This window comes from Sphaerodactylus townsendi, linkage group LG03 (assembly GCF_021028975.2).
Source record: "Sphaerodactylus townsendi isolate TG3544 linkage group LG03, MPM_Stown_v2.3, whole genome shotgun sequence".
Taxonomy (NCBI): Eukaryota; Metazoa; Chordata; class Lepidosauria; order Squamata; family Sphaerodactylidae; genus Sphaerodactylus; species Sphaerodactylus townsendi.
In genome coordinates, this window is record NC_059427.1 from 1364555 (window position 1) to 1391137 (window position 26583).

The 26583-nt window shown below is 45.9% G+C and overlaps 2 protein-coding genes across 2 annotated transcripts in view; one reads left to right on the plus strand and one right to left on the minus strand.

Moving 5' to 3' along the window:
* LOC125428596 (zinc finger protein 345-like) overlaps positions 1 to 26583 on the minus strand; it is a 320997-nt gene that overhangs the window by 270285 nt on the left and 24129 nt on the right. The window lies entirely within an intron of this gene.
* On the plus strand, positions 1637 to 14004 carry LOC125429689 (oocyte zinc finger protein XlCOF6-like). The gene is given in 7 exon segments (XM_048491014.1): positions 1637 to 2014; positions 2351 to 2415; positions 2752 to 3107; positions 3186 to 4121; positions 9627 to 9757; positions 10978 to 10985; positions 13863 to 14004. Coding segments are annotated over 7 exon segments (2016 nt in total).

The following is a 26583-nucleotide window of genomic DNA, read 5'->3' on the forward strand; positions in this document are numbered from 1 at the left end:
CAGGGATGTAATGGAGGCAGGCAAAGGCCTTGTGTCTGAAGAAAGACGAGAGAGTTTCTCACGGGGACCAGAAGAGAGAGTTTCCTTCCCAGATGAGCTGGGTGGGAGTGAGTGTCCGACATGGCTTTATCAAGGGAATGAGCAAGGAATAGCCCTGGAGGACTTCTGCTCCACTTCTTCACAAGTCTCAGCTTGGGAGAATCACAAGGCCTGCTGGGAAGGGGGAGGGAGGGAGGGAGACCTGAAACCTGGGATGCTCCGAAGCCCCTTTCGACCCCGCCCTCAGCTGGTGCTCTACAGGGGCTGCTGCATCCTTAAATATGGGACATTCTAGGGAAAGGTGTGAGTGGGTGGGGTGGGGAGAGTTACTGAACAATAGCCAATCTGGTTTCCTGAAGACTTTAATCATTAGGTTCTTTATCTTTATCTTTATTAACCTTTAATAGGCATAAATAGATCAGACACCTCTTCCAAAAACCGTGGGTGTCTGATTCAAAGTGTTGCATTCATTCAGCAAAGTCTAGGCTTCTCCGTTCCTCCCAGCAAACATTGAAAACCAGCTCCTCATGGCTTTCCTCACAACTAGAAGGAACCCCTGTGTGTGTAGTTGCAGGGGTATGGTAACCTCTTCCGTACAGTCTTAGTGGTTAAGAGCACTGAAGCCCAATCTGGAGGGAGGTTGGAGTCCCTGCTCCTCCCAGAAACCTGCGTGATCAAGCCAGGCCTAGTTCTCAAGTCCCCCAGTCTACTGACCTCGCCAAGGTGCCTGTTGTGTGGGGAGGAACAGGAATGTGGTCTACAAGCCCCTTGGAGGGTCTTTATGGTAGAGAAAAGTGGGGTATAAAAAGCCTTTCCTTCCCTTCCTCCTCTATTTAACCATCAGTAGCAGAGGCTCAAAGAGCTGCATTACAAGTCAAATGAGAAAAGTGGGGGGAAGGGTTCTTTGCACTTGAATCCTTTACAGAGGAATAAAATGTAAAACTGCTGACCCAACCTGGAGGGTTAGGCTGGAGAGGTGTGACCACCACAGCTCGGTTGAGGGAAAAAAGGTTTGATAAAGGTCATAGTCACCCTTAATGTGCAGTGCCTGGTGGGTGGGTGGAGGCTTCTTCAGCCGAGGCCTATTTGAACCTCTTTCTGTCTTCCAATTGGCACATGCAAAGGAGGAGACAGTGGGGCTATTCCAGGGGTCCTCTGTGGAAAAATACAAAAGGATGATGTTTCTGAAGGAGCGTTTGAGGACAGGAACAGAGCACACCGAGGCAGGAGGGAAGCCGTGCAGACAAGACAAAAGGGATAAGCCTGTTCAATCCCAAAGTGAACTTCTGTCAAATCCCAGCATATAAGTGCACAGAGTGTGAATGAACTTCTCAGATAAAAGCGATCTGAGATCCACTTGCAAATGCACAGTGGAAAGAGAGCATCAATGCTTGGAGTGTGGCAAGACTTTCCCTTTGCAATTAGAGCTCCTTAGCCATCAAATAAAACACAAAGGACAGAAACTTTACAACTGTTCAGATTGTGGCAAGAGCTTCTTACAAAAATCAAATCTTTTTCAACACCAAAAGACTCATTCAGCAGAGAAGTCCGCAATCTATGTGAGGGGAATGACCTTCTCTCTCATAAAGTAAGGCTAATGTGCACATTCCAAACAATAGCATGCAGTAAATGCTTTTGGTGTGGAAAGTTCTTCAGCTGCAGATCAAAGCTCTTTGTGCATCAAAGAACTCACACAGGAGAGAGACCTTTTGAATGCTCAGAATGTGGAAAGAGATTCAGACACAGTAGCACTCTTCGTGTGCATCAAAGAACTCACACAGGGGAGAGACCTTTTGAATGCTCAGAGTGTGGAAAGAGATTCAGACACAGTAGCACTCTTCACGTGCATCAAAGAACTCATACAAAGGAGAGACCTTTTGAATGCTCAGAATGTGGAAAGAGATTCAGTCAGAGTGACACTCTTAAAAAGCATCAAAGAACTCACACAGGGGAGAGACCTTTCGAATGCTCAGAGGGTGGACAGAGATTCGGTCAGAGTGGCAATGTTCACGTTCATCAAAGAACTCACACAAAGGAGAGGCGTTTTGAATGCTCAGAGTGTGGAAAGAAATTCAGTTGGAGTACCCAACTTCAAACTCATCAGAGAACTCACACAAAGAAGAGACCTTTTGAATGCTCAGAATGTGGAAAGAGATTCAGTCACAGTAGCACTCTTCACGTGCATCAAAGAACTCACACAGGGGAGAGACCTTTTGAATGCTCAGAGTGTGGAAAGAGATTCAGACACCGTAGCACTTTTCACGTGCATCAAAGAACTCATACAAAGGAGAGACCTTTTGAATGCTTTGAGTGTGGAAAGAGATTCAGTGAGAGTGGCAGTCTTAAAAAGCATCACAGAACTCACACAAAGGAGAAGCCTTTTGAATGCTCTGAGTGTGGAAAGAGATTCAGTGAGAGTGGCACTCTTCATGTGCATCAGAGAACTCACACAAAGGAGAGGCCTTTTGAATGCTCTGAGTGTGGAAAGAGATTCAGTCAGAGTGGCAGCTTTCAACGGCATCAAAGAATTCACACAAAGGAAAGGCCTTTTGAATGCTCAGAGTGTGGAAAGAGGTTCAGTGAGAGTGGCAGTCTTCACGTGCATCAAAGAACTCACTCAAAGGAGAGGCCTTTTGAATGCTCAGAGTGTGGAAAGAGATTCAAAAACAGTAGCACTCTTCACGTGCATCAAAAAACACACACAAAAGAGAGGCCTTTTGAATGCTCTGAGTGTGGAAAGAGATTCAGTGAGAGTGGCACTCTTAAAAAGCATCAGAGAACTCACACAGGTGAGAGACCTTTTCAGTGCTCAGAGTGTGGAAAGAGATTCAGTGAGAGTGGAACTCTTCACGTGCATCAAAGAACTCACACAAAGGAGAGGCCTTTTGAATGCTCAGAGTGTGGAAAGAGATTTAGTCAGAGTGGCCATCTTCAACTGCATCAAAGAACTCACACAAAGGAAAGACCTTTTGAATGCTCACAGTGCGGAAAGAGATTCAGTCAGAGTACCCAACTTCAAACTCATCAGAGAACTCACACAAAGAAGAGACCTTTTGAATGCTCAGAATGTGGAAAGATTCAGTCTGGTAGCACTCTTCCGTGCATCAAAAAAGAACTCACACAGGAGAGACCTTTTGAATGCTCAGAGTGTGGAAAGAGATTCAGACACCGTAGCACTTTTCACGTGCATCAAAGAACTCATACAAAGGAGAGACCTTTTGAATGCTTTGAGTGTGGAAAGAGATTCAGTGAGAGTGGCAGTCTTAAAAAGCATCACAGAACTCACACAAAGGAGAAGCCTTTTGAATGCTCTGAGTGTGGAAAGAGATTCAGTGAGAGTGGCACTCTTCATGTGCATCAGAGAACTCACACAAAGGAGAGGCCTTTTGAATGCTCTGAGTGTGGAAAGAGATTCAGTCAGAGTGGCAGCTTTCAACGGCATCAAAGAATTCACACAAAGGAAAGGCCTTTTGAATGCTCAGAGTGTGGAAAGAGGTTCAGTGAGAGTGGCAGTCTTCACGTGCATCAAAGAACTCACTCAAAGGAGAGGCCTTTTGAATGCTCAGAGTGTGGAAAGAGATTCAAAAACAGTAGCACTCTTCACGTGCATCAAAAAACACACACAAAGAGGCCTTTTGAATGCTCTGAGTGTGGAAAGAGATTCAGTGAGAGTGGCACTCTTAAAAAGCATCAGAGAACTCACACAGGTGAGAGACCTTTTCAGTGCTCAGAGTGTGGAAAGAGATTCAGTGAGAGTGGAACTCTTCACGTGCATCAAAGAACTCACACAAAGGAGAGGCCTTTTGAATGCTCAGAGTGTGGAAAGAGATTTAGTCAGAGTGGCCATCTTCAACTGCATCAAAGAACTCACACAAAGGAAAGACCTTTTGAATGCTCACAGTGCGGAAAGAGATTCAGTCAGAGTACCCAACTTCAAACTCATCAGAGAACTCACACAAAGAAGAGACCTTTTCAATGCTCAGAGTGTGGAAAGGAATTCAGTCACAGTAGCACTCTTCATTACATCAAGAACTCACAGAAAGAAGACCTTTTCAGTGCTCAGGTGTGGAAAGAGACATTCAGTGAGAAGTAGCGCTGTCTTAAAAGAATCAAGAACTCACACAGAGGGAGAGACCTTTTGAAGATACTCAGGTGTAGAAAGTTCAGTCCAGGTGGTGATCTTAAAAAAAAATTTTAAAACTCACAGAAAGTTGAGGGACTTTTGAATGCTCAGAGTTTGGAAAGAGATTCAATCTGAAAAAAACATTCTTCAGCAGCATCAAAGAACTCACACGAATGAGAGACTGTAGTGCTAATGTAAGACCCCCCTGTACCTCCTCAATGAGGCACCCAAATCTGATCCCCATTTCTCTAGTATTGTGGAAGGGCACCCCCTGGAGAGCAGAAAGTCAAACTAGCAGTCTTCAACAGCAGCATGCTTAGATTGTGGAGCAGATGCGGTTGGTGTGGTTAGAGACTCTAGGGGGGGACCGGGAAATTAGGGGGTTAGAGTCTAGGGGGGGGACCCGACAACTTATCCCTGAAATCAGGCTCCATCCTGAAGACTGGAAGATGGCCAAAGTCTGCAATCTTTAGAAAGGATCTAGGAGGGACCGAGGAAATTACAGGCCAGTCAGTTTGACATCTGTTCCTGGTAAATTAGTAGAATCTATCATTAAAGATAAAATTATTAAACATGTAGAAAGCAAGACCTGCTGAGAAAGAGTCCTTGCGGCTTTGCAGAGGCAAATCCTGTTTACAAACTTACTAGAGTTCTTTGAAGGTGTATGGGCATGTGGATAAGGGGGGGGAACCAGTGGACATCTACTTGGCGGACTTCCAAAAGGCTTTTGACAAAGTTCCCTCACCAGAGACTGTTGAAAACAGCAATCAAGGAATAAGAGGAAGTCCTCCTATGGATTAAAACTGGTTGAGAAACAGGAGGAAGCAAGAGTGGGTGTAAATGGAAATTCTCACAATGGAGAGATGTAGAGTGGTGTCCCAAGGATCCGTTTTGGGACCAGTGCTTTTAACCTATTCATAAATGACCACAGGTAGGGGTGGGTAAGCGTGGTGGGTCCAAGTTTGCAGATGGTGCAAATGAAAGTGTGGTGGTGAGAACCACAAAGGGATTCGCGAGAACTCCAAAGCCCGGACCTTGATGAATTAGGTGAGTGGGCTAGAAATGGCAAATACAGTTCAATGTAGCAAAAAATGCAAAGTGATGCACATAGGGCAAAATCCAAACTTCACATACGTTACACAGGGTTGATGCTATCAGTCAAAGACCAGGAAAGGGATTTAGGCGTCTTAGTTGATAGTTCCATAGAATGTCAACTCAATGCATGGCAACCGTGAAAAGGCAAACTCTATGCAGGGATCATTAGGAAAGAGTTGATAATAAAACTGCAAAGATTGTCATGCCCTTATATAAAGCAGTGATGCGACCAGCACTTGGGAGTCCCTGTGTTCAGTTCTGTTCGCCCGCATCTCAAAAAAGGATATTGAGGAGATAGAAAGAGAGGGCGAGGGTGATTGAGGGACTGGAGCACCTTCCCTATGAGGGAGAGGAGCTGCAGCGTTTGGGACTCTTTGGATTTGGAGAGAGGCGTCTGTGAGGGGGGGGATATGATTGAAGTCATAAAATTATGCATGGGGTAGAAAATGTAGACAGAAATTTTCTCTCTTTCTCACAATACTAGAACCAGGGGGCATCCATTGAAAATGCTGGGGAAGAATTAGAACTAATAAGAAAACACTTCTTCACTTAGCGTGTGATTGGTGTTTGGAATATGCTGCACCACAGGAGTGGTGGCCACTAACCTGGATAGCACTAAAAGGGGCCCGGACAGATTTATGGAGAGAAGTGATCTATGGCACCAATCTTGATCCTCCCTTGATCTGAGATTACCGTGCCTTAACAGACCAGGTGCTCCGAGGGGGAGCAGCAGCAGCGAAGGCCATTGCTTTCACATCCCTGCATGTGAGCTCCCAAAGGCACCTGGTGGAGGGCCTACTGCAGTAACAGAGATGGACTTTGGTCACAGTCAGCTGGCTTGTTCTTATGTTCTTATGAGTTTGGATTTATAGCCAGTTCTCTCCTGGGGGGCTCAAAGGGAGCTTACAATCTCCTTTCCCTTCCCCCTCACAACAAACAGCCTGTGAGGTGGGTGGAGCTGAAGAGCTCCAGCTAGCTGACTGGCCCAAGGTCACCCAGCTGGCGTGTGTGGGAGTGCATAGGGGAAGGGATGAATTTCACCCCCACTGGACAACTCTGCAGGAGGCATGGGGTCTCTCTGGCCCCTTCTCTGCTCTGTGTGAGGGCTGTGGGCTTTGCAACCCGGCATGGCTGCATCTCCAGCGAGGGTCAGGAGAGGGATCAGGTTCCCTCAGTCGGACCAATTCTCTGGTGATCTCCTGGGCAGGTGGCTATCAGGAGAGCCTGGCTGTATGGCGAGGGCCGTGGCTTTCCGGGGGTGGCAAAAGAGTCTGTGATTGAGGAGGGTCTCTGCTCTCTGGAGCCTCTGTTTTATCTCAGCTGCTGTAGGGTGGTCCAGAGTATCTGGATGGCTCTATCTATCTGTTCTGGAAAGCTTTTCCTTGGTAATGGGATTCCTCTGGAGCAGGAAAACTGTCCAACTAGGTGTCAAACTTCGCGGCCTTCCAAGATGTTATGGACTGCGGTTCCCATCATCCCACCACCAGCATGTGGCTGCCACTTGGGACCATCATGGTGGCGCCAGTTTCCCAAAATCTTCTGTTTGCTCATGTTTCTGAGCATGACGAACTCTTCCCAGCCTTGCTGAGTGGCCAAAAATAAGCCCTCTCACTCCTGGGACTGGGAAGGGAGGCGTTTTGGAAACTTAAGAGAAGCAGCCGTTAAATTGCATCCCTTTTCCCAACAACATTAAAACAAGAGTTTAATACATAATATTGAAAAGAAAATGTTCAGTTTCAGGATGCAAGATGGGAAAAGAGTCCTTTAAAGCGGAAGCTCAGACTTTGTCGGGGACCCGGAGAGTGGGTTCTTCATACTCGCTTTTCTCTGCTATAAGGAGTTTCAAGGTGGCTCACAGTTGCCCTCCGTCCACACACACCACCGGGCCGACTTTCACAAAGCAGCTGCCACAAAAATATTGTTTTATTTTCAACCCTTCACGGTGACTGTTCACTACCGGGAGCCTTGGGCCTGTATAGTTGTATTGGACACTGGCCCACCAAACACCCTTCTCTTCTGCACTTCCCTCTGACCCGAAGAGTAAATCAACAAAAATGGAGGAAACTCTGCCAGAGGGTTTTGGCTTATATGCAGACAGACATCACCCTTTGTAGGCACACAGAAACTAGACTGGAACTTGTGAGTAGCGTGAAACAGAATTTTAAAAGTTTATTTTGACTAGACAAAAGGCTTCTCAGATATTAAGAGAGGTTTTAACACTTGTTGATTACAGAGGTAAAGAGCTTATTTCTTGGCCGGTTACTTAAGCAGTTACACTAAACCAGGGTCCCCAAACTTTTTTTTAAACAGGGCCAGTTCACTGTCCCTCAGACTGTTGGAGGGCGGACAAAAAAAAACATGAACAAATTCCTCTGCACAAATGATTGTAAAATGTTTGATTTGCATGCTTTCAGCCTTTCTGTCATGGTCTATTTTAGAACAGTGACCAAAGTATGTCAAGTACAGGAGGGGCTCAAATATTGTTGGGGAGGCTGTGGAATACCTTCCCTGTTAAAAAAAAAGCAGAACTTTCCCAATGAAGCATTCCATCTAACCAGGATCAGGTATCTTCCTGGGTTCTTTCCTAGCAGCCAGTGAAGCGATTCACCAGCCTGGCTGATGCCAATGGAAGTGGAAGTGAACAGAAAACCTGAGAGCAACACATGGAGTAGCTGAGAGGAGGAAGGTGAACGAAGCCTGCGTGTGGAGTTTCCAACTCTGGGTCAGAGAAAATTCATGGAATTTGGGGGGTGCCATCGTAGCATTGCAATCAACAGCCCGTTGGGGCCAGTTCTTCCCTCTCCTTGAGCCCCCCACTGCACACATGAATGGAGCCATGTAGCCATGCCTGGCCGAGGCGGGATAAATGCCTTCAGGGGCCACATTTGGCCCCTGGGCCACATAATTTGGGGACTCCTGCACTAAGAAAACTGTGGACGCAAGTGCCACTTCCTTGAAGAGGTTCAGGGTCTTAAGCCCCAACTCACAAAGGTTTCAATTCCTTAAGCTGTCCTACACAGGGGTTTCAATTCCTTAAGCTTTCCTACACAGGGTTTCAATTACTTAAGCTGTCCTACACGGGAGTTTCAATTGCCAAAGCTCTCACGAGGTTTCAATTGCAAGCTGTCACTACGAGGTTTCAATTACTTAACTGTCCTACACAGGGTTTCAATTCCTTAAGCTGTCCTACACAGAGGTTTCAATTACTTAAGCTCTCTACACGAGGTTTCAATTCCTTAGCTGTCCTACACAGGGTTTCAATTACTTAGCTGTCCTACACAGGTTTCAATTCCTTAAGCTTTCCCTACATGAGGTTTCAATTACTTAAAGCTCTCCTACACCCGAGGTTTCAATTACTTAAGCTGTCCTACACAGGGTTTCAATTACTTAAGCAGATCCCTACACCCGGTTTCAATTACTTAGCTCTCTCCTACACGAGGTTTCAATTACTTAAGCTGTCCTACACAGAGGTTTCAATTACTTAAGCTCTCTACACCGAGGTTTCAATTACTTAAACTGTCCTACACAGAGGTTTCAATTCCTTAAGCTGTCCTACACAGAGGTTTCAATTACTTAGCTCTCCTACACGGGGTTTCAATTCCTTAAGCTGTCCTACACAGGGTTTCAATTACTTAAGCTTTCCTACACAGGGGACAATTCCTTAAGCTTTTTTCCTACACAGGAGGTTTCAATTACTTAAGCTGTCCTACGAGGTTTCAATTACTTAAGCTCTCCTAAATGGTTTCAATTATAAGCTGTCCTACACAGGGTTTCAATTACTTAAGCTGTCCTACACGGGGTTTCAGCTTGAGTTGTTCATGCACAGACACTAGATTCTCTGTAGTCCACACACCTTCTTGTTCATCCACCCCAAGCTAAGTCTGGCAGGACTGGCACACGCACCACCACCTTTTCAGCCCCTGGCTAATGCCTAGCTTCGCCCCCCCTTATGGACTGGACTACTCCTGACTGGGTTTTGAACTGGGTTGGACAGACACTAGGTTCGGGACAGCCAAGTCACAAGCCACTGGATCAAGGAACACACTCCGCCAGGACTCAGGGCTCCTCTCCACACACTCCCCTCAAGGCCTCCTCAGCTTGAGTCGGAGCAGCCTGACTCCTGCCACAGAACACACCAGCTGGGCGACAGAGCCCCTCTTTCTCTGCTTCACAGCATTCAGTTCCAGAAGAGCCTCTCTCAGGCCTCTCCCTGCTTTCTTATATAGTCGCTCATTTTGCCTCCCTCCACCTGTGGTGCAGGCTCAGGTGAACTGCCTTTTTTTCTGCCAACCAACCAGGTAGGGACCTTCCCTTATATGGAGAGGGCTGTTTACACACCCTCTGGCGCTTCTGCTGTCTGCCCTTCTAGGCCTTAAAATCACACCCACCAACCCTTCCAAGGTAGGCAAATCCGCTACACCCTCCCCTCCTCAACTTCACAACGGACACCTTGTCTTGACTGAGCTGGGCTCCACCCAAGGCCCTTCAAAGGAGTCCCAGGTAGAGAAAAAAGTAGTGTATAAAAAAATGAAGCTCAAGGCAGCTTCCAATAAAAAAAATCCATCCAATTGGGATATATAAATGTCTATTAAAACAGCAATTTACAAAACTCAATCAAGATCTCTTTAACAGAACAGGGGAACCAGTTCAGAAGAAAAGCGGGCCAGCTAAAAAATCTCTAGAGAAAGGATAAACAGGAGAAATAAATAACCGGGTAAAAGGAAAAGGGCTCCCAAAGGGTTAAGAAGCAAGTGCAGCTCCTAGAGAGGGTGACAAAGCGAGGGGATGGAAGAGAAATAACAAGTCCTCCAATCACCATTACGGTTCAGTGGTTAAAACCAGGTAGCAGACTCATAAACCGAGGAACCAGGTTTGATTCCTTTCTTGGAACTCTTCAGCCCTACCCACCTCAAAGGTATTACTTGATCATGCTACAGAAAGATACACATTACAACCCAGCCGCCATTTATTTTAATCCCTCGTGGCAAACTATACTTACCCTAAGGGTACAATAAAATAACATACATATATTAACATCCATAACCACATTCCCTTCTCTCATAACAGATAGGACTATCTTGGTGAATTTTCAGTACAATAATATTCATAAACGTGTACTTCTTTTTAAGTCCTGCTAGTACGCATTCTCTTTGAATTCAGTCCAGTCCATCAGTAAGATAATAAATCCAGCTATGTTATCACCAAAAGTCACCTGTGTATGCGGGTTGTCCTGTACACAACCCTCGGCCACCCATTAAATGGTGCTCCAATCCTTATGACAAGGGGAATCATCCACATCAAAGCGGAATATGTTAATGTGCCGCTTTCAAAGATATTCTTCAAGTAATATGATTCTCAGCTGTAATATTCATTTTTTTTCGACAGTAGGGGTCAGTTATTATTCAGTGGACATGTGCACAAAACATTAGAAATTATGTTCGCAAACACTTTTAAGAAATTCAGGTTTCTTTTCTCTGCTGCATACCGCGGAACCAGTCTTCCTGCCCTTCCCAAACCCGCAGATGTGGGAAGCGGAGCCCAAATTATGCCTCAGCCAACTAAGTTGGTCTTCCAGTGGTAGACACAATCTCTTGAGGAGATCCAAACCTGAAATCCTTCCTTACTGTGACCTTCATTGGAGTGAATGCGACGTCAATGTCAGGATCAGTTTCCATGGGGGTCAGTCGCTAAGCTGCCTTTTGTTATGTTGTGCTTTTCAGGTGCCTTGGTATCTTGGCCAGACTCTCTGCTCGGCCTTGGCTAGCCAAGTGAGATGTTGGTCTGTCTCGCTTCATATTATCAAGCGTTCTGAGCTCGGAGCTCAGAAATCAGTCTTCTGCTGCCTACTTATCTTAGCAATAAAACCTTTGAACTACAAGTGTTTCATTGTCTATTCATGGGAGTTCTGACAGTCAGTCTTTTCTCAATCTCACAAAGGTACCCTTGTGGGGGGGGCGGAGGGAACTGTCAGAGTATTGCTTATACCTCACTGACCATATTGTGTGCTGGAGCAGACTGGGGTGGGATCTAACTGACAGCTCACCCAGTTGATGCAAAGAGAGACAGTGAGCTGATCTAAACCAGATCAAACCAGTTACACTACAGGGACTATGTGACCTTTACACCGGATTGGTCTATGTCTGTATATATACTCGAACAAATGTGACTATGCTGCTGGTTAGGGAATTCTATGTCTACGCCGCATGCTGTCCTTTTGTTCTTGCTCATGTAAATACTTGTATATAGCTGCATTCATACATAAACTGCACTTCACTGAAGACTAACTTGCTTCTTGTGGTGCGGTTTATATCTAGGAAGTGCTACAGCTAAGCATCAAAGCTACTTACTCCTGAACTCAGTAACATACCTCCTGGGCCTGTGTCATTGTCTACTTTGGTTAACAGGAACCATGTACACAACTCTGAACTCTTTGCAGTTAGGAAAGTTTGGCTTGAGAAAGTCTTTTTGTCCTGTGACTTTTTTGGTGTTCCAAGTGCCCTTTTGCCCCAAAGGCTTTTGATAGATGAATAAAAGAAAATGTTATATTAAATTGGCCAAAATTAAAGATGAACATAGTACAGATGCACAGAATAGTTTTTTTTTCGAGAGCTTGATGTTGGGGAAAAGCAGTTGTTTGCCATTATGAAGTGGTATCATTGGCTCCGAGGGAACTACAGCCTCCATTCCATTATGCTACTTCCTGCTAAGGGAAGACAGAGGTGCCTAATTTGTTGCAGAATCCCCCTGGCCAGGAGGGCTCAGGCTGGGAAGTCTTTACCACCTCCACCCCAGCTGGACGATGACTGCTCTTTGCACCGGGCACTCCGGGATTGGAAAAAACAAGGCCTACACTGCAGGGGTTTCAGTAGTGCAATAAGTGAAGCAGGCTGGGCCAGAAATAACCCCAGAAGGGGGGCAAGAGAAACACTTTGTAGGCCAACTCCCAGGTCTTTGCTCGGTGCAAGAGCCAAGCTGCTCCATGCTGCTCTCAATGCGTGATGCACCAGGGAAAATGCTCTGGGCAGGCCGCCTCTCCTGCAGGCTGAGGAGAAAGAATGCATGGAGGCGCTGCCAGAAGAAGCCTGAAGGAGTGTGTGTGTGTGTTTGTGTGTTTGTGTTTGAGCCGGGGAGAGGGGTGCACAGTCTCTTCTCCCGCCTGAAACACTATTACACGCCTGGTGAAAATAGCCAAAATATTTTCCTGAGTCGTTACCTGACCACACTGGCTCCAGGTCAGGACACAGAGACTCAGTGTGGTTCAGAAGCCTCCATAAGGCTTTGCAAAGGACACATATATGTGACTATGCCAATGTTTTACATGGTTTCCCTCTTGCCTTGGGTTCCTTTATAGGATGGCCATAGCGAGAAAGCCCTTTGAAGTGTTGAATTTACCATTTGCCCATTGTCTAGGGTTTATATTTTAGCCAGGTTTTCCAGTTGATTTAAGGTTTTATTATTGTTAACTTAGGATGCCCTTTGCCTATTAAGTATATGTGCTTGAACTCTTTGGGTTTTCTAATGTTTAAGTTTAGAAATGTTATTTTTTTTTATATTTGTGCTTGTTGGGTAAAAGCAGTAGCCTCGTAGGAAACTGATATTAAGGGACAAAGGAAGTTAGCCTTGGAATTCAGCTTAGACCAACACCCAGCCCGAATTCTCAGCAAAGACAAAGACCCCTTTGGTTTTGCAAATCAAATCTGATGATGACAGCACCCAGAGTGGTCCCAGCCGCTGGATAGTTTGAACTTTCTTTTGTTGCAGAACTGAGGCGCGGGGAGCCTCAGGTCATAACTGAAGGAGGGAAATAGCCTGTCTGATAACAGAGATAACTGCGTGCTTGGTAGCAGACCCAACCAATTTAAGGAATGGACCTTTCTCCACTTTCCTCCTTTCAGCACCATTGCAAAGTCTCATGGAAGACGGCTTGACAGCTGGATTTAGCGATCCCATTCACAAAAGTTGTAACTGCATCTTTCTTTTTTGTATTGATGTTTCTTTATTGGTGTCTCGGTATGTGACCCGCCCCCTACCTGCCCCTGTAACCTGCCCCTTGCTGTGTGTGTATAAAAGTTCTTGTGCTTGGTTACAAGAGCCGCCGATTCTCCCGCCCGAAGCTGTCACCACCGCCTCGGTCAAAATACTTTGCTTTGAAGAACTTACCGCTTCCTCGCTTCACCACGCTGCTCGAGCTGAAATCACTTTAATGTTACCCGGAAAGCAGCATGTCATGATAGTTAAAGTGTCCATATCCTATCCAGTATGAGTCAGCATGGAGACTGAGCTGCTGACAAACCCGGTTCTTACACCTGTTCCTAGTGACCTTTAATATGACTATTGAGTCTTGTATAAAAAAGCACTTATATGCTACTGGTTCAGTGTTCCCTTTGTGAAGAGCAGGTGTTGAGGCTAAGCACTTTGATTGTCTGCTGAATATTCCTTCTTCGCTATGCATATAGTTACTTTTGCACATAGAGCAACTGAATGATAAAAGCCTTCTTATGAATGACAAAGCTGTGCGGGAGTTTACTCGCGGAAGGTGGGAGTGTTGCCGTACAACACCACTAGCGTTCTACTCTGGGCAGCCACGCTCAAATTCTGCTATCAGGTTATGGGCCCAGGCGCTGTCCTCCACCCGTGAGCAAGGCGGTGGTTCCTGTGTGTCCCTGTGTGTTCCTGTGAGCTGCGGTGTGGCTGTCCAGTACAGAGTCTACTTTATGGTGGTCTCAGCAGCCCGGCATGCCGCTTGAACGCCTTAATGAGGACAACTACTTGTCGCAGGTGTAAGATGCAGTCCTATCTTATTCGAAGATTTGTGGTCTGTGGTGGAGACTAATCTCGTTGCCGCCGACGCTGCTGGTCGACGCTGCTGATCAAAAGCCTGTGCCCCATAATTCTGGCCGTGGAGAACTTCCCAGCTTCTGTGTATGTTCGGGACACTGTGAACACCGAAACGGATAATATTAGGGAAGCGCTCAAGGCCATATATCAGCAAGACACAGCAGGGTCTAAAATGCTGATAGCGAGTATATAACTGCAAGCTGAAAGCTGGTGAGTCGATACACTGATATGACCGACTACTGAGGGTCCCTATTAGATCCAATTGGAAGACCGTGGGATGGTTTCCAGAGTCCCATAAATCTTATATCATCTTATCATCACCTTGATCCAAGGTTGGGATCCAGCTGGTTTTACAGTTTACAAAGTGCGGAAAGAAGCAGACCTCACTCTTTCCTTCGCGGACTGCTAAAGCTGCTTGAAGGTCAGCAATGAGGAATTCCAGCAGGAGAGCCGTATTGTTGGAGCTGCTCCTATGAGACGACAAGCCACAATTTGAGGGTGAAGGTTTCATCAGAGACGGTGCCTCAAGCAAAGCCTATTCTGTCCGGAGATGTTACCGCTGTGGGTCCGGTGAAATCACATCGGCCAAACACCGTCCAGAACGCCCGGCAATAAAGGCAGGTGATGAAAGGACAGAGAGGGCGAACGGAAAGATTTACAGCCCAGAACAAGCCCGGACCGTATATGACGAAGCTATGTTGGTGTTCAGTGCTGTGGAGAGAAAAGCAAAGCAGCTGGTTGATGGATAGTGCCTGCACGGCACATTGTGTAAACTTGACAGAAGTTTGTTCGCGTGATGAAACTGCTGCTACCATTTCCACGTAGACTTTGCTGATGGTTCACCATCATCAGAGGTGTCTTTACAAGGAACTGTGTATGTACCCGCTTTTTTGGACCAAATATTCAAAATGTGTTACTAGTCCCCACCTGTGACTTTAATTCTGTTAAGTGTTCCCATGCCTTGTTCAGGAGGGTATAAAGTCACATTTAATAATGACATGTTGCTATGTGAACAGCACAATGTGTTGTGTGCAGAAAGGGACAACTAAGGGATTATGCGTTGTACCACATGATTCCCAAAGGTACTAGTGGGAGTGTAAAACAACTATCCAGTCTGTTCAATAAGCCTTTACACGACAACTGTGTGCCACGAAGTTACACCGTGTACCAGGGTCATGCAGGGTGGTCTACTATATAAAGCAGTTAGCTAAAGTGTGTGACATACAAGTAAAACCCTGTAAACATTACCTGGAGTGTTCTGTTTCCAGTGGCTGTAAAGTCAAAGCCCAACCTTTCCTGCTGCTAAAGTAAGCACAGAACAAACAGACAGACCTTTTGCTTTGGTCCATTCCGACCTTGCTGGACCTTTCCCAGCCAGCCATAAGTGCATCGCTTACATTACATGCTGATTGTGGATGATTATAGTAGGTATTCTTATTGTCTACTGTTAAAATCCAAAGCAGAAGCTTGTGAGAGGTTCCAGGACTGGGTTGCCATGGTTGAAAGAAACCACCCTATAAGGCAGCCGCAGGCTACCACAAACAGATCGCTGGGGAGAGTACATGAGAGTAAAGCCTTTCAATCCTGGTTGGCAAAGAAGGGGATTGTGCACAGAACAACTAACCCACTGCAGCCTCAGGAGAGCAGGGGGTATCAAGAGAGGCGCCTGGGAGTTTGCAGGTGATCTTGTGACTGCATGCTTGAGGATGCAAAACTACCCTTTCACTGAGGAGAGGCTGTCTGTGTGCTGCCACTCCGCGTGGTGTCGTCTCTGGGTTCCAGTATTCAGAAACACCCCATTACATGTTGTTTGGCAAAGAAACCCTCTTTGAAACACACCTGAGAAGGTTTGGGAGCTTTGCCAATGTCTTGATACCAAGTGCTCCAAAGAACTAAAGGTAAACCCAGGTATCAAAGATTAAGATTTTACAGGTATTCAGAAACACTAAAGGTTATAGATTTAGTCTGAATTTTGGCAGAATTGTGGTCTCTAGAAGTGCCAACTTTGAGAGACACACAGGTTAGAGCATGTTCATTTCTAATTCAGAGGTTTTTTCTGCCTGCCTTAACTGAACAGCCTGCAGGTGCAGCAATCAATGTAGGCGCTGCCATCCTCCTCTGCTCAGGTCCACATTCCTAAGAATTGAAGAGAGAGAGGACAGTAGTTCAGACTCTGAGAAAGAAGGAAAAGCATAAGTGTGGTGATTTTCCATAGGTCCAACAGAGAAAATAAAGGAGTGCCGCCACAAAAAGTTTGGTGTTACTCAGGTTGTTAGGATCTGTCAAACATGGGTGAAACCTCAAAGAGTTTCAGAGATGGTAACTAGACCTCCTGAGGAACAAGAATTGTGGAATGCTGCTATGGATGATGAATTTGAATCCTTAGTGAAGCAAAATGTTTTTTGAAATTGTAGACTTGCCACAAGACCAAGTGGTTGGATCACGTTGGGTGTACAAAAAAGAAATCATTGCCCAATGGGGATAGCTTGTACAAGCTTCGTTTGGTCATGGGGCTAGGGCAAACCCTATCCTAGAAAATTATGAGCAAACATGTTAGCCTACTGCCAAGGCTGAGTCTATGAGACTGGTGCTAGCTATAGCAATGCAAAGGGAATGGAAAATCGTCACTTTGACTTCCAGTGTGCATATTTACATGCTCCTCTGGCAGAGGATGTGTATATGAAACCAGCACCTGGATATGCAGTTGAAAAAGGCAAAGTGTACAAATTATGTAAATGGCTGTCTACTGACCCTAAAGCCAGGCAGCTAGAAGTGGAATCGAATGTTTGCATGATGGTTTGTGTAAACTAGGTTTCCAATGAAGTGTTCTTGGATCATGCGTGTATACTAAGGTTGAGGCCAAGAGCAAGTCATCATAATTGTTTCACGTAGATGACATGTGTGTTACTACCTTAACTGATGCTCAAATCACTGATGTCTATGACAGTTTGAGAAGACATTTCAGGTGAAGATCTAGAGCTACCTGAAAACCTATCTAGGTATTAGCATACTTCTAAAAACAGCAGAAGGAACCTTGCTGCTAAGTCAAGAAAGACAAAATTGAAAGGCTCATAGTGAGTACTGGCAGAAGCCAAAGTAGCAAAAGAAAACACCTATGTCTACTGAGTTTACTAAAGGAAGAAGGTTCTGATGTTTCTTTTGATAATCCTGGATTATAATAAGTTCTGTCATTTAGGTTTATTGTTTACAGCAGAGCTGGACAAGACCAGATATAATGTTTGCTGTTAGCTATTTAAACAGACTTGTGTCTAAACCACACTCACGTGCTTGGCAAGGTGAAGCGTGTCATTAAGTTATTTAAAAGGTACACAACAATTTTGCTTGGTGATAGCTCAAACAAAACCCAAGTGTTAACAGCTGCAGCAGATAGTTCTTTTGCAGATGATTCTGAAAGTAAGTCCTACTGGGTTATCTTAGTAAATATGCTGATGTTCTTGTTGTATGGGGAGATGAGAAACAGACAACAACTGCCTTGTCAGCATCTGAGGCAGAGTATTGTGCGTTATCTAGAGACATGCAAGTTGCAATGGATGAAGCAATTGCTATCTGATGACTTAAAAGGTGCAATGTGTAGAACCTGTAGTCATTCAGATGATTCACAAACTTGTATAAGTTTAGCTGAAACTAAGCATGAGAACAAAAGAACAAATACATTGGTGTTAGGTACCAAGATGTAAAGCAAATGGTGCAAAATAAAAACAATTTCTTTGTCTTATATTGAAAGTGAAAACAATCAAGCTTGTTTTACTAAAGAAACAGTACCAGAACTGAAGTTTGAGCATTATGTTACTGATGGTAGGTATTGTTAATGTTCTTATGTAACTTTTTCTTTGTAAATATTTGTGATTGTATGTAATGACTGCTTCCTAGGATATGAGAAGGGGTGTCATGATAGTTAAAGTGTCCATATCCTATCCAGCATGAGTCAGCATGAGACTGAGCTGACAAACCGGTTCTTACCTGTTCCTAGTGACCTTTAACATGATTGGTTGAGTCTTGTATAAAAGCACTTGTATGATACTGGTTCAGTGTTCCTTTGTGAATCAGGTGTTAGGCGAAGCACTTTGATTGTCTGCTGAATATTCTTCGTTGTATATAGTTACTTGTACATAGAGCAACTGAATGATAAAAGCCTTCTTATGAATGACAAAGCTGTGTGGAGTTTACTTCGTGAAGGTGGGAGTGTTGCTGTACAAGACCACTAGTTCTACTCTAAGTAGCCACGCTCAAATTCTGCTATCAGAATTTGAGCGTGGTAACAAAAAGACCCCTCCAATGCCCTTTGCAAGGTAACAAAAAGACCCCTCCAATGCCCTTTGCAAGGCCTCCTGCAGCCCCACCTTCCTTCCCCCACTGTGGATCTCCAGCTGGGCTGGCAGCCCACTTTCCCCTTTCCCAGCTGATCTGAGGAGGCTGGCTAAGGGTCCACCCGGAGACTGATGACAAACTGGGAGTCCATTTTGCCTATTGGTAGGAAATCTCCCTCTCGGCCAATCGGAGCTCTTACCCCACTTTCCTCCCCGCCTGCCTCTGTCTCTCTCGCAGCTCCAGAATAAGTTCTTGGGAAGTTCGAGCGTCTGATTTCTGGCTCCAGATTCAGATGAGGTTGCTCCCGGGTGAGTATCCCCCCCCCGGTCCACATCCCCTCGACTAAAGTTAATGGAGAGAATTTGCACCGGGGTAACTTGCAAAGGGGGTGGGCGGCGGCATTTCTGCACCTAGACCACTCTGCAAAACGCCCCTTTCTTCAGCACTTCCGGGCAGAGGCCTCTCCGTCTTGGGTGTTCCTTGGCTTGACCAAAGGGCCGCTGCGCTTTGGTGGTGGTGGCCTCAATCCCTGACTGGGCCACTGCACAGATGGGGCTCTGCTGGCTGCAAGGTGGCCCAGGTTTGGGCATGGGAGGGGGACCTCAAATTTACCCCCCTCCCCCATTGGAATTATCCCCAGATTGTCCTCCGGGTCTCCACAGTGGTTTCCAACTCCCTCCCGTTCCTCCACCGTTGATCTTGCTCTGCTGATCTGGTGGGGGAGATCTTGGAGCAAATCGCCCAGCCACTGTCAGGGAGGCGTCCGAGGTTGCTGACTCATGCTGGATAGGATATGGACACTTTAACTATCATGACATGCTGCTCGGGTAACATTAAGTGATTTCAGCTCAGGCAACGTAGTGAGGCGCAGGAAGCCGGTGTTCTTCAAAGCAAAGTATTTTATTCGGAAGCGGTGGTGACAGCTCGGGCAGGAGAATCGCGCTCTTGTAACCAAGCACAAGAACTTTTATACACACACAGCAAAGGGGCAGGTACAGGGGGCAGGTAAGGGGGCAGGTCCCTTACCGAACACCAATAAAGAAACATCAATACAAAAGAAAGATACAGTTACAACTTTTGTGAATGGGACCACGAAATCTCGCTGTCAAGCGTCTTCCCGCGAGACTTTACAATGGTGCTGAAAGGAGAGCGGAGAAGGTCCATTCATAGAACTGGGTGGGCCTGCTACCGCACCCAGTTATCTCTGTTATCAGACGGGCTATTTCCTTCAGTTATGACCTGAGGCTCCCACGCCTCAGTTCTGCAACAAAAGAAAGTTCAAACTATCCAACGGCTGGGACCTCTGGGTGCTGTCATCAGATTTGATTTGCAAAACCAAAGGGGTCTTTGTCTTTGCTGAGGAGTCGGCTGGGTGTTGGTCTAAGCTGAATTCCAAGGCTAACTTCCTTGTCCCTTAATATCAGTTTCTACAGGCTACTGCTTTTACTAACAAACACAAATATAAAAAATAACATTTCTAAACTTAAACATTAGAGAAAACCTTAAAGAGTTCAAGCACATATACTTAATAGGCAAGAACATCCTAAGTTAACAATAATAAAACCTTAAATCAACTGGAAAACCTAGCTAAAATATAAACCTAGACAATAGGCAAATAGTAAATTCAACACTAAAGGGCTTTCACTATATCCTATAAAGGGGCAAAGGCAAGAGGGAAACCATGTAAAACATTGGCATAGTCACATATATGTGTCCTTTGCAAGCCTTATGGAGGCTTCTGAACCACACAGGTCTCTGTGTCCTGACCTGGAGCCAGTGTAGTCAGGTAACTCGACTCAGGAAAATATTTTGGCTATTTTCCTGGCGGTAACAGTTTCAGGCGGGAAAAGAGACTGTGCACCCTCTCCCCCGCTCAAACACAAACACACAAACACACACACACACTCCTTCAGGCTTCTTCTGGCAGCGCCTCCATCCAAATTCTTCTCCTCAGCCTGCAGGGGAGGGAAGCGGCCTGCCCAGAGCATTTCCTGGTGCATCACGTGAGAGCAGCATGGAGCCGCTTGGCTCTTGCACCAGGCAAAGACCTGGGGGTTATTTTCTAAGTGTTTCTCTTGCCCCCCTTCTGGGGTTATTTCTGGCCCAGCCTGCTTCACTTGCACTACTGAAACCCCTGCAGTGTAGGCCTTGTTTTCAATCCCGGGGTACGGTGCAAAGAACAGTCATCGTCCAGCTGGGGTGGAGGTGGCAAAGGCTTCCCTTCTGAGCCCTCCTGTGGGGGATTCTGCAACCATTAGGCACCTCTGTCTTCCTTGGAAAGTAGCATAATGGAATGCAGGCTGCCCTCCCGGGAGCCAATATTCTACTTCATAATGGCAAACAACTGCTTTTCCCCAACATCAAGCTCTCAGCTTCTATTCTGTGCATCTGTACTATGTTCATCTTTAATTTGGCCAATTTAATATAACATTTTCTTTTTATTCATCTATCAAAAGCCTTTGGGGCAAAGGGCACTTGAACACCAAAAGTCACAGGACAAAAAGACTTTCTCAAGCCAAACTTTCCTACCAAGAGTTCAGAGTTGTGTACATGGTTCCTGTTAGCAAGTAGACAGCGGCACAGCGGGAGGTATGTTACTGAGTTCAGGAGTAAGTAGCTTTGATACTTAGCTGTAGCACCACGATAGCAAACACACCACAAGAAGCAGTTAGTCTTCAGTGAAGTGCAGTTTATGTATAGTGCAGCTATATACAAGTATTTACATGAGCAAGGAACAAAAGGACAGCATGCGACGCCAGACATAGAATTCCCTAACCAGCAGCATAGTCACATTTGTTCAGTATATATACAGACATAGACCAATCAGTGTAAAGGTCACATAGTCCTGTAGTAACTGGTTTGATCTGGTTTAGTCCAGCTCACTGTCTCTTGCATCAGCTAGGTGAGCTGTCAGTTAGATCACACTGATCTGCTCCAGCACACAATATGGTCAGTGAGGTATAGCAATACTCTGACAGTTCCCCCCCCCCCCGCCCCCACAAGTACCTTGTGAGATTGAGAAAGACTGACTGTCAGAACTCCCATGAATAGACAATGAAACACTTGTAGTTCAAAGGTTTTATTGCTTAAGATAAGTAGGCAGCAGAAGACTGTTCTGAGCTCCGAGCTCAGAACACTTGATAATATGAAACGAGACAGACCAACATTCACTTGGCTAGCCAAGGCCGAGCAGAGTCTGGCCAAGATAAGGCACCTGAAAAGCACAACATAGCAAAAAGGCAGCAACGACCCGACCCCCATGAAACTGATCCTGACATTGACTCGCATTCACTCAATGAAGGTCACAGTAAGGGAGGATTTCAGGTTGGATCTCCCCAAGAGATTGTGTCTACCACTGGAAGACCAACTTAGTTACGAAGGCATAATTTGGGCTCCACTTCCCACATCTGCTCGGGTTTGGGAAGGGCAAGGGGGCTTCTGGTTCACGTATGCAGCAGAGAAAAGAAACCTGAATTTCTTAAAAAGTGTTTACCGAACATAATTTCTAATGTTTTGTGCACATGTCCACTGAATATGTACTGACCCCTACTGTCGAAAATGAATATTACAGCTGAGAATCATATTACTGAAGAATATCTTTGAAAACGGCACATTAACACATATTCCGTTTTGATGTGGATGATTCCCCTTGTCATAAGGATTGGAGCACCATTTAATGGGTGGCGAGGTTGTGTACAGGACAGCCACATGCACAGGTGACTTTTTGGCGATAACATGCTGGATTTATTATCTTACTGATGGACTGGACTGAATTCCAAAGAATCGTACTAACGGACTTAAAAGAAGTACACGTTTATGAATATTATTGTACTGAAAATTACCAAGATAGTCTATCTGTTATGAGAGAAGGAATGTGGTTATGGATGTTAATATATGTATGTTATTTATTGTACCCTTAGGGTATAGTTTGCACGGGGATTAAAATACGTAGCGGCTGGGTGTAATGTGTATCTTTCTGTAGCATGATCAAGTAATACCTTTTGAGGTGGGTGGGGCTGAGAGTTCCAAGAAGGGAATCAAACCTGGTTCCTCAGTTTATGGTCTACCTGGTTTTAACCACTGAACCATGGTGGTTGGAGGACTTCGGTATTTCTCTTCCATCCCCGTTTTGTCACCTCTCTAGGAGCTGCACTTGCTTCTTAACCCTTTAGGAGCCCTTTTCCTTTTTACCCGGTTATTTATTGCTATATCGTTATCCTTTCTCTGAGATTTTTAACTGGCCCGCTTTTTCTTCTGAACTGGTTCCCCTGTTCTGTTAAAGTGCGATTGAGTTTTGTAAATTGCTGTTTTAATGGTATTTATATATCCCAATTGGATGGATTTTTTATTGGAAGCTGCCTTGAGCTTCATTTTTTATACACTACTTTTTCTCTACCTGGGACTCCTTTGAAGGACGCAGGTGGAGCCCCGCTGGTCAAGACAAGGTGTCCGTTGTATGAAGGAGGAGGGAGGGTGTGACGGATTTGCCTACCTTGAAGGGTTGGTGGGTGTGATTTTAAGGCCTAGAAAGACAGGCCTTGGCAGAAGCCAGAGAGTGTGTAAACAGCCCACTCCATATAAGGAAGGTCCTACCTGGTTGGTTGGCAGAAAAGGCAGTTCACCTGGTACCACAGGTGGAGGGAGCCAAAATGGCGCACTATATAAAAGCAGGGAGAGGCCTGAGAGAGGCGCTCTTCTGGAACTGAATGCTGTGAAGCAGAGAAGAGAGCTCTGTCGCAGCTGGTGTGTTCTGGCAGGAGTCAGGCTGCTCCGACTCAAGCTGAGGAGGCTTGAGGGAGTGTGTGGAAGGCCCTGAGTCCTGGCGGAGTGTGAACCGCCGGTCAGTGGCTTGGCGGCTTGGCTGTCCAGACCTAGTGTCTGTCCAACCCCAGTTCAAAAACCCAGTCAGGAGTAGTCCAGTCCATAAGGGGGCGAGCTTAGGCATTAGCCAGGGGCTGAAAAGGGCAGGTGGCAAAGTGTGTGCCAGTCCTGCCAGACTTAGGCTTGGGGGGTGGATGAACAAGAAGGGTGTGTGGATCATAGAGAATCTAGTGTCTGTGCATGAACAACTCAAAGCTGAAACCTCGGTGTAGGACAGCTTAAGTAATTGAAACCTCTGTGTAGGACAGCTTAAGTAATTGAAACCTCGGTTTAGGAGAGCTTAAGTAATTGAAACCTCGGTGTAGGACAGCTTAAGTAATTGAAACCTCTGTGTAGGAAAGCTTAAGGAATTGAAACCTCTGTGTAGGAAAGCTTAAGTAATTGAAACCTCTGTGTAGGACAGCTTAAGGAATTGAAACCTCGGTGTAGGAGAGCTTAAGTAATTGAAACCTCTGTGTAGGACAGCTTAAGGAATTGAAACCTCTGTGTAGGACAGCTTAAGTAATTGAAACCTCGGTGTAGGAGAGCTTAAGTAATTGAAACCTCTGTGTAGGACAGCTTAAGTAATTGAAACCTCGGTGTAGGAGAGCTTAAGTAATTGAAACCTCGGTGTAGGACGGCTTAAGTAATTGAAACCTCTGTGTAGGACAGCTTAAGTAATTGAAACCTCGGTGTAGGAGAGCTTAAGTAATTGAAACCTCTGTGTAGGAAAGCTTAAGGAATTGAAACCTCTGTGTAGGACAGCTTAAGTAATTGAAACCTCTGTGTAGGACAGCTTAAGGAATTGAAACCTCGGTGTAGGAGAGCTTAAGTAATTGAAACCTCTGTGTAGGACAGCTTAAGGAATTGAAACCTCTGTGTAGGACAGCTTAAGTAATTGAAACCTCGGTGTAGGACAGCTTAAGTAATTGAAACCTCGGTGTAGGAGAGCTTAAGTAATTGAAACCTCGGTGTAGGACAGCTTAAGTAATTGAAACCTCTGTGTAGGAAAGCTTAAGGAATTGAAACCTCTGTGTAGGACAGCTTAAGGAATTGAAACCTCTTTGTGAGTTAGCTTAAGACCCTGAACCTCTTTCAAGTGAAGTGGCACTTGCGTGTGTCCACAGTTTAGTGCAGGAGTCCCCAAACTATGGCCCAGGGGCCAAATGTGGCCCCCTGAAGGCATTTATCCGGCCCGCCAGGCATGGCGGCGATGGCTCCATTCATGTGCAGTGGGGGCTCAAGGGAGAGGAAGAACTGGCCCCAACGGCTGTTGATTGCAATTACATGATGGCACCCCCAAATCTCCATGAATTTTCTGACCCAGAGTTGGAAACCTTACACGTGGCAACGCCTGCTCCGCCCTTCCCTCTCAGCTACTCCATGTGTTGCTCTCAGGCTTTCTGTTCCGCCCCACTCCCATTGGCATCAGCCAGGCTGGTGAATCGCTCACTGGCTGCTAGGGAGGAAAGAACCCAGGAAGATACCTGATCCTGGGTTAGATGGAATGCTTCATTGGGAAAGTTCTGCTTTTTTTTTTAACAGGGGAAGGTATTCCACAGCCTCCCCAACAATATTTGGAGCCCTCCCTGTACTTGACATACTTTGGTCACTGTTCTAAAAATAGACCATGACAGAAAGGCTGAAAGGCGAAATCAAACATTTTACAATCATTTGTGCAAAGGAATTTGTTCATAGTTTTTTTTTTTGTCCGGCCCTCCAACAGTCTGAGGGACAGTGAACTGGCCCCCTGTTTAAAAAGTTTGGGGACCCCTGGTTTAGTGTAACTGTTTAAGTAACCGCTCAAGAAATAAGCTCTTTACCTTCTGTAACCAACAAGTGTTAAAACCTCTCTTAATATCTGAGAAGCCTTTATTCCTAGTCAAAATAAACTTTAAAATTCTGTTTCACGTTACCACAAGTTCCAGTCTAGTTTCTGTGTGCCTACAAAGGGTGATGTCTGTCTGCATATAAGCCAAAAACCCCTCTGGCAGAGTTTCCCTCCATTTTTGTTGATTTACTCCTTCGGTCAGAGGGAAGTGCAGAAGAGAAGGGTGTTTGGTGGGCCAGTGTCCAATACAACTATATTGGTGGCCCAAGGCTCGGTAGTGAACAGTCACCGGTGAAGGGTTGAAAATAAAACAATATTTTTGGTGGCAGCGTTTTGTGAAAGTCGGCCCGGTGGTGTGACGGAGGGCAACTGTGAGCCACCTTGAAACTCCTTATAGCAGAGAAAAGCGGAGTATGAAGAACCCACTCTCCGGGTCCCGGACAAAGTCTGAGCTTCCGCTTAAAGGACTCTTCCCATCTTGCATCCTGAAACTGAACATTTTCTTTTCAATATTATGTATTAAAACTCTTTGTTTTAATGTTGTTGGGAAAAGGATGCAATTTAACGGCTGCTTCTCTTAAGCTCTGAAAACGTCTCCTTCCCAGTCCCAGGAGTGAGAGGGCTTATTTTGGCCACTCAGCAAGGCTGGGAAAGAAGTCTGCTCATGCTCAGAAACATGAGCAAACAGAAGATTTTGGAAACGGGATGTACACCATGATGGTCCCGTGGCAGCCATTGATGCTGGCAGGGGATGATGGGAACTGCAGTCCATAACATCTGGAAGGCCGCGAGTTTGACACCTAGTTGGACAGTTTTTCCTGCTCCAGAGGAATCCCATTACCAAGGAAAAAGCTTTCCAGAACAGATAGAAATATCCACAGATACTCTGACCCGTCCCTACAGCAGCTGAGATAAAACAGAGGCCCAGAGAGAGCAGAGACCCTCCTCACCGTCAGACTCTTTGCCACCCCCGAGCCACGAAGCCCCCGCCATACAGCCAGGCCTCTCTCCTGATAGCCACCTGCCCAGGAGATCACCAGAGAATTGGTCCCTCGACTGGAGGGAAACCTGATCCTCTCCTGACCCTCGCTGGAGATGCAGCCATGTGCCGGTTGCAAAGCCGACAGCCCTCATTGTGAGCAGAGAAGGGGCCAGAGAGACCCCATGCCTCCTGCAGAGTTGTCCAGTGGGGGTGAAATTCATCCCTTCCCTATGCACTCCCACACACGCCAGCTGGGTGACCTTGGGCTAGTCACAGCTTCTCGGAGCTCTCTCAGCCCCACCCACCTCACAGGCTGTTTGTTGTGAGGGGGAAGGGAAAGGAGATTGTAAGCCCCTTTGAGTCTCCTGCAGGAGAGAAAATGGGATATAAATCCAAACTCATAAGAACATAAGAACAAGCCAGCTGGATCAGACCAAAGTCCATCTCTCTGCTACTCGCAGTGGCCCACCAGGTGCCTTTGGGAGC